The 8,920-nt window shown below is 43.6% G+C and overlaps 1 protein-coding gene across 1 annotated transcript in view; it reads right to left on the reverse strand.

Annotated features, from left to right (window-relative positions):
* supt20 (SPT20 homolog, SAGA complex component) overlaps window positions 1-8,920 on the reverse strand; it is a 43,401-nt gene that overhangs the window by 8,825 nt on the left and 25,656 nt on the right. The window contains 2 exon segments of the mRNA XM_045690212.1: window positions 3,768-3,847; window positions 7,035-7,186. Of these exon segments, the coding sequence (XP_045546168.1) occupies window positions 3,768-3,847; window positions 7,035-7,186 (232 nt within the window).

The following is an 8,920-nucleotide window of genomic DNA, read 5'->3' on the forward strand; positions in this document are numbered from 1 at the left end:
TGTAGTAAGATTACGGAGGTAAGGCAATAAATAGGCCATAGAGGCAAAATAATTACAATTTCGCATTAACACTGTAGTGATAGATGTGCAGATGATGATGTGCAAGTAGAAATACTGGGGTGCAAAAGAGCAAGAAGATAAATAATATGGGGATGAGGTAGTTGGGTGGGCTATTTACAGATGGGCTGTGTACAGGTACAGTGATCGGTAAGCTGCTCTGACATCTGATGCTTAAAGTTAAGTCTCCAGCTTCAGTGATTTTTGAAATTCTTTCCAGTCATTGGCAGCAGAGAACTGGAAGGAAAGGCGGCCAAAGGAAGTGTTGGCTTTGGCGATGACTGGAGCGCGTGCTGTGGGTGGGAGTTGCTATGGTGACCAGTGAGCTTTACCTAGCAAAGACTTGTAGATGACCTGGAGCCAGTGGGTTTGGCGACGAATATGTAGCGAGGGCCAGCATACAGGTCGCAGTGGTGGGTAATTTTTGGGGGCTTTGGTGACAAAAACGGATGACACTGTGATAGACTACATCCAGTTTGCTGAGTAGAGTGTTGGAGGCTATTTTGTAAATGACATCGCCGAAGTCAAGGATTGGTACCTGCGTACATGGGCAGATAATTGCGTAGTTGGTATCTAAAATGCGTGCACGTTGGCAGGTCTGCACCCCCTTTCCCCCCAGAACAACCTGGACTCTACCAGATGTCGAAAACATTCCACTGGGATGCTGGCCCATGTTGACTCCAATGCTCTCCACAGTTGTGTCAAGTTAGCTGGATGTCCTTTGGGTGGTGGACAATTCTTGATACACATGGGAAACAGTTGCGCTTGAAAAACCCAACAACGTTGCAGTTCTTGACTCAAACCAGTGCACCTGGCACCTACTACCATACCCCGTTTAAAGGCACTTATATATTATGTCTTGCCCATTCACCCTCTGAATGGCACACATACACAATCCCTGTCTCAAATGTCTCAAGGCTTAAAAATCCTTCTTTAACCTGTCTCCTCCCCTTCATCTACACTGACTGAAGTGGATTTAACAAGTGACATCAATAAGGGATCATATCTTTCACCTGGATTCACCTGGTCAGTCTATGTCATGGAAAGATATGTATAATATAGCTTATACACAGTCTGTAAGTATAGATATGTATACTATAGATATACAGTCTGTATGTATAGATATGTATACTATAGATATACAGTCTATGTATAGATATGTATAATACAGATATACAGTCTATGTATAGATACTTATAATATAGACATACAGTCTGTATGTATTGATATGTATAATATAGATGTGTAATGTTTACATAGGGCTTTACTCATTTCATATGTATATACTGTATACTAATTTACTGTATTTTAGTCATTGCTACTCCGACATTGCTCAATCTAATATTTATATATTTCCTAATTCCATTCTTTTACTTTTAGGTGTGTGTGTGTATTATTGTGAATGGTTAGATACTACAGCACTGTTGGAGTTAGGAACACAAGCATTTAGCTACACCAGCAATAACATCTGCTAAATATGTGTATGTGACCAATAACACTTGATATGTATAATATAGATAAACAGTATGTATGTATATAGGTGTATAATTATAGATATACAGTATGTATATAGGTGTAATACTATAGATATACAGTATGTATGTATATAGGTGTATAATTATAGATATACAGTATGTATGTATATAGGTGTATAATTATAGATATACTGTATGTATGTATGTATGTATGTATGTATGTATGTATGTATGTATGTATATATATATATATATATATATATATATATATATATATATATATATTATACAGTCTGTATGTACAGTTGAAGTCGGAAGTTTACATACACCTTAGCCAAATACATTTAAACTCAGTTTTTCACAATTCCTGACATTTAATCCGATTAGAAATTCCCTGTCTTAGGCGAGTTAGGATCAACACTTTATTTTATGAATGTGAAATGTCAGAATAATAGTAGCTAGAATGATTTATTTCAGCTTTTATTTCCTCCATCACATTCCCAGTGGGTCAGAAGTTTACACTCAATTAGTATTTGGTAGCATTGCCTTTAAATTGTTGAACTTGGGTCAAACGTTTCGGGTAGCCTTCCACAAACTTCCAACAATAAGTTGGGTGAATTTTGGCCCATTCCTCCTGACAGAGCTGGTGTAACTGAGTCAGGTTTGTAGGCCTCCTTGCTCGCAAACGCTTTTTCAGTTCTGCCTACAAATGTTCTATAGGATTGAGGTCAGGGCTTTGTGATGGCCTCTCCAATACCTTCACTTTGTTGTCCTTAAGCCATTTTGCCACAACTTTGGAAATATGCTTGGGGTCATTGTCCATTTGGAAGACCCATTTATGACCAAGCTTTAACTTCCTGACTGATGTCTTGAGATGTTGCTTCAATATATCCACATAATTTTCCTACCTCACGATGCCATCTATTTTGTGAAGTGCACCAGTCCCTCCTGCAGCAAAGCACCCCCACAACATGATGCTGCCACCCCCGTGCTTCACGGTTGGGATGGTGTTCTCCAGCTTGCAAGCCTCCCCCTTTTTCCTCCAAACATAATGATGGTCATTATGGCCAAACAGTTATATTTTTGTTTCATCAGACCAGAGGAAAAAGTACGATCTTTGTCCCCATGTGCAGTTGCAAACCGTAGTCTGGCTTTTTTTATGGCGGTTTTGGAGCAGTGGCTTCTTCCTTGCTGAGCGGCCTTTCAGGTTATGTCGATATAGGACTAGTTTTAATGTGGATATAGATACTTTTGTACCAGTTTCCTCCAGCATCTTCACAAGGTCCTTTGCTGTTGTTCTGGGATTGATTTGCACTTTTCGCACCAAAGTACGTTCATCTCTAGGAGACAGAACACGTCTCCTTCCTGAGCGGTATGACGGCTGCGTGGTCCCATGGTGTTTATACTATGGTACTATTGTTTGTACAGTGGAACCTGTTACCTTCAGGCGTTTGGAAATTGCTCCCAAAGATGAACCAGACTTGTGGAGGTCTACAATCTTTTTCTGAGGTCTTGGCTGATTTCTTTTGATTTTCCCATGATGTCAAGCAAAGACGCACACTGAGTTTGAAGGTAGGCCTTGAAATACATCCACAGGTACACCTCCAATTGACTCAAACGATGTCAATTAGCCTATCAGAAGCTTCTAAAGCCTAACATCATTTTCTGGAATTTTCCAAGCTGTTTAAAGGCGCAGTCAACTTAGTGTATGTTAACTTCTGACCCACTGGAATTGTGATACAGTGAATTATAAGTGAAATAATCTGTCTGTAAACAATTGTTGGAAAAATTACTTGTGTCATGCACAAAGTAGATGTCCTAACCGACTTGCCAAAACTATAGTTTGTTTACAAGACATTTGTGGAGTGGTTGAAAAACGAGTTTAAATGACTCCAGCCTAACTGTATGTAAACTTCCGACTTCAACTGTATATAGGTGTATAATTATAGATATATAATTATAGATATACAGTCTGTATGTATGTATCGATATATATAATATAGATGTACAGTCTGTATGTATAGATATGTATAATATAGATATAGTCTGTATGTCTAGATATGTATATAGGTGTATAATAGATATACAGTCTGTATGTATAGATATGTATAATATAGATATACAGTCTAGTTATAGATATACAGTCTGTATATAGGTGTATAATATAGATATACAGTCTATTTATAGATATACAGTCTGTATGCATATAGGTGTATATTAGAGTGTGTGCATTACTTGTATCTGCGGCTGCTGAAGCCTTGGAGAGGGCAGGGGGGGACCAGAGCCATCCAGACCACAGCCTAACTGGGACAGCACTACAGTACAGTATGGAGGGAGGAGAGGAGGGAGGAAGGAGGGAGGAGTGGGAGGATGGAAAGAAGGAGGGAGGGTGGAGGAGGAAGGAAAGGAGAGAGGAGAGGGAGGATGATAAGAGGGAGGGAGGGAGGAGAGGAGTGAGGAGAGAGGATGGAAAGAGAGGGAGGAAAGGAGGGAGAAGCGCGAGGATGAAAAGAGGGGAGGGAGGAGGAGAGGAAGAGGGAGGATGGAAATAGGGAGGGAGAGGAGGGAGGGAGAGGAAAGAGGGAAAGAGGGAGGGAGGAGGAGAGAGGAGGAGAGAGGATGGTAAGAGGGTGGGAGGGAGGAGGAGAGAGGGAGGAGAGAGGATGGAAAGAGGGAGGGAGGAGAAGAGAATAGGAGGGAGGGAGGAGAAGAGAATAGGAGGGAGGGAGGAGAGACAGAACAATGGGGCAGTTAGGGATAGCAGGGGAGGACAGGGCAGGGAGCGAGGCATGAAGCCAGGTCAGGGGGTAGCAAAGGAAAACAGGGGGATATCGGTAGAGGAGAGGATCAATTGGTGAGGGAGGAGAGGAGGATAGACGACAAAGCGGGGGAGGACAGAAGGAGGAGTGGAAGGGTGGAAAAGGAGGAAGGACGAAAGACGGAGGGAAAAAAGAAGGGTGGGGTGGGAGGAAACAACAGAAACAAAAAAAAGGAGAGAATGTAGCAGAGAAGTGGGGGAAGTGTAGTTTGACCTTTGACCTTGCATTTATTACATCAGTATGACCTTTGACAGGTTACTTTACAAACACACTACAGAACAGAGCAGACCAGAGTGACTGGTTTGATGTTTTTCTACTGTAGTAAATAGATTATCAGGTTTTGATCTACAGTGAGGGACACTGATACACTACATTACCAAAAGTATGTGGACACCTGCTTGTGGAACATCTCATTCCAAAATCATGGGCATTAATATGGAGTTGGTCCCCCCCTTCGCTGCTATAACAGCCTCCACTCTTCTGGGAAGGCTTTCCACTAGATGTTGGAACATTGATGCAGGGATTTGCTTCCATTCAGCCACAAGAGCATTAGTGAGGTCGGGCACTGATGTTGGGCGATTAGTCCTGGCTCACAGTCAGCATTCCAATGGTGTTTCATGGGGTTGAGGTCAGGGCTCTGTGCAGGCCAGTCAAGTTGTTCCACACCGTTTTCGACAAACCATTTCTGTATGGACCACGCTTTGTGCACGGGGGCATTGTCATGCTGAAACAGGAAAGGGCCTTCCCCAAACTGTTGCCACAAAGATGAAAGAACAGAATTGTCTAGAATGTCAATGTATGCTGTAGCGTTAAGATTTCCCTTCACTGGAACTAAGGGGCCCGAACCATGAAAAACAGCCCTAGACCATTATTCCTCCTCCACCAAACTTTACAGTTGGACACTATGCATTGGGGCAGGTAGCGTTCTCCTGGCATCCTCCAAACCCAGATTTGTTCGTTGGACTGCCAGATGGAGAAGCGTGATTCATCACTCCAGAGAACGCGTTTCCACTGCTCCAGAGTCCAATGGTAGTGAGGACAACCGATGACAGACAATTTTTACATGCTACGCACTTCAGCACTCGGCGGTCCCGTTCTGTGAGCTTGTATGGCCTGCCAACTAGCAGCTGAGCTGTTGTTGCTCCTAGACATTTCCATTTCACAATAACAGCACTTACAGTTGACCGGGGGCTGCTCTAGCAGGGCAGAAATTTGACAAATTGACTTTTTGTAAAGGTGGAATCCTATGAAGGTGCCACGTTGAAAGTCACTGAGCTCTTCAGTAAGGCCATTCTACTGCCAATGTTTGTCTATGGAGATTGCATGGCGGTGTTCTCGATTTGATACACCTATCAGAAACGGGTGTGCCTGAAATAGCAGAATCCACTAAATGTGAAGGGGTGTCCACATACTTTTGTATATATTGTGTATGAGATCTACAGTGAGGGACAACTTTTATTTAACAATGTGCCTTGTAAAGAGGCAACTATTTACGTATTGCTCAGTTTACTAATCAGATTACAAAGAGGTTTATGGTAAATGTTGCACTTAACACACTGCTTTTGAACTATGAACTTGTCACCATTGGGTCAGTGCTACATTTGATAACACATCAGTAATGTCTTGTTTGTTGTTTTCAGTTTGACTGGTGAAAATGTACAGGTCGTGTTACTGAAGAAAGAGTAAAACATTTACAAAGAGAGAGATTGTGTAAGCGATTAAGAGTTTGTGTGTGTGTGTGTGTGTGTGTGTGTGTGTGTGTGTGTGTGTGTGTGTGAGAGAGAGAGCGACAGACAGAGAGAAAGAGAGCGACAGACAGAGAGAAAGAGAGCGACAGAGAGAGTGCGAGCGACAGAGAGAGTGCGAGCGACAGGAAGAGAGTGCGAGCGACAGGAAGAGAGTGCGAGCGACAGGAAGAGAGTGCGAGCGACAGGAAGAGAGTGCGAGCGACAGGAAGAGAGAGAGAGCGACAGGAAGAGAGAGAGAGCGACAGGAAGAGAGAGAGAACGACAGGAAGAGAGAGAGAACGACAGGAAGAGAGTGCGAGCGACAGGAAGAGAGTGAGAGCGACAGGAAGAGAGTGAGAGCGACAGGAAGAGAGAGAGAGCGACAGGAAGAGAGAGAGAGCGACAGCAAGAGAGAGAGAGCGACAGGAAGAGAGTGCGAGCGACAGGAAGAGAGTGCGAGCGACAGGAAGAGAGAGAGAGCGACAGGAAGAGAGAGAGAGCGACAGGAAGAGAGAGAGAGCGACAGGAAGAGAGTGCGAGCGACAGGAAGAGAGAGAGAGCGACAGGAAGAGAGAGAGAGCGACAGGAAGAGAGAGAGAGCGACAGGAAGAGAGAGAGAGCGACAGGAAGAGAGAGAGGGCGACAGGAAGAGAGAGAGAGCGACAGGAAGAGAGAGAGGGCGACAGGAAGGGAGAGAGGGCGACAGGAAGGGAGAGGGAGCGACAGGAAGGGAGAGAGAGCGACAGGAAGGGAGAGAGAGCGACAGGAAGGGAGAGGGAGCGACAGGAAGGGAGAGAGAGCGACAGGAAGGGAGAGAGAGCGACAGGAAGGGAGAGAGAGCGACAGGAAGAGAGAGAGCGCGACAGGAAGAGAGAGCGCGACAGGAAGAGAGAGAGCGTGACAGGAAGAGAGAGAAACAGAAGCAGAGTGTGTATTAGAGTGTGTGTGTGTCCTACCTGCTGTCTGAGGACTTAAAGCCTTCTACTCCAGTCAGGTTGATGACAGAGGTCTTACCTGCTGTCTGTGGGGACATGAAGCCTCCAACTCCAGTCAGGTTGATGACAGCAGTCTGTTGAGCACCCATACCCTGGTCTGACCCCTGATCACCCTAAAACCAGGGCAGAGGTTAGAGGTCATCACCACAGAGAAAGATGTGTGTTGTACCATGTCTTTTTGTTGCTGTGGGCTTAATATCATTACTTACACTACCGGTCAACAGTTTTAGAACACCTACTCAATCAAGGGTTTTTCTTTATTTTTACTATTTTCTACAACTATGAAATAACACATATGGAATCATGTCGTAACCAAAAAAGTGTTAAACAAATCAAAATATATTTTAGATTTGAGATTCTTCAAAGTAGCCACCCTTTGTCTTGATGACAGCTTTGCACACTCTTGGCATACTCTCAACCAGCTTCATGAGGTAGTCACCTGGCATGCATTGTTAAAAGTTAATTTGTGGAATTTCGTTTGAGCCAGTTGTGTTTGAGCCAGTTTGAGCCAGTTGTGTTGTGACAAGGTAGGGGTGGTATACAGAAGATAGCCCTATTTGGTAAAATACCAAGTCCATATTATGGCAAGAACAGCTCAAATAAGCAAAGAGAAACGACAGTCCATCATTACTTTAAGACATGAATGTCAGTCAATACGGAACATTTCAAGAACTTTGAAAGTTTCTTCAAGTGCAAAAACCATCAAGCGCTATGATGAAACTGGCACTCATGAGGACCGCCACAGGAAAAGAAGACCCAGAGTTACCTCTGCTGCAGAGGGCAAGTTCATTAGAGTTACCAGCCTCAGATTGCAGCCCAAATAAATGCTTCACAAAGTTCAAGTAACAGACACTTCTCAACTGTTCAGAGGAGACTGCGTGAATCAGGCCTTAATGGTCGAATTGCTGCAAAGAAACCACTACTAAAGGACACCAATAAGAAGAAGAGACTTGCTTGGGCCAAGAAACACGAGCAATGGACATTAGACTGGTGAAAATCTGTCCTTTGGTCTGAAGTCCAAATTTGAGATTTTTGGTTCCAACAGCCATGTCTTTGTGAGACGCAGAGTAGGTGAACGGATGACCTCCGCATGTGTGGTTCCCACCGTGAAGCATAGAGGAGGAGGTGTGATGGTTTGGGGGTGCTTTGCCGGTGACAATGTCTGTGATTTATTTAGAAGTCAAGGCACACAACCAGCAGGGCTACCAGAGCATTCTGCAGCGATACACCATCCCGTCTGGTTTGGGCTTAATGGGACTATCATTTGTTTTTCAACAGGACAATGACCCAACACACCTCCAGGCTGTTTAAGGACTATTTGACCAAGAAGGAGAATGATGGAGGCCTGCATCAGATGACCTGGCCTCCACAATCACCCGACCTCAACCCAATTGAGATGGTTTGGGATGAGTTGGATCACAGAGTTATGGAAAAGCAGCCAACAAGTGCTCAGCATATGTGGGAACTCCTTCAAGACTGTTGGAAAAGCATTCCAGGTGAAGCTGGTTGAGAGAATGTCAATAGTGTGCAAAGCTGTCATCAATGCAAAAGGTGGCTATTTGAAGAATCTCAAATATAAAATATATTTAGATTTGTTTTACACTTTTTTGGTTATTACATGATTCCATATGTGTTTATTTCATAGTTTTTCACTATTATTCTACAATGTAGAAAATAGTAAAAAATAAAGAAAAACCCTGGAATGAGAAGGTCTTGTAAAACTTTTGACCGGTAGTGTTTATGTGCTGTGAACAATAACCTGGGGACGAGGTTACTGTGGGCTAGACGTAGCAGACTGACTGAAGCAGAAGGTGTGTGTGTGTGTCATACCATGTCTCCTTGCTGCT

The sequence above is a fragment of the Salmo salar genome, chromosome ssa11 (genome assembly GCF_905237065.1).
Source record: "Salmo salar chromosome ssa11, Ssal_v3.1, whole genome shotgun sequence".
Taxonomy (NCBI): Eukaryota; Metazoa; Chordata; class Actinopteri; order Salmoniformes; family Salmonidae; genus Salmo; species Salmo salar.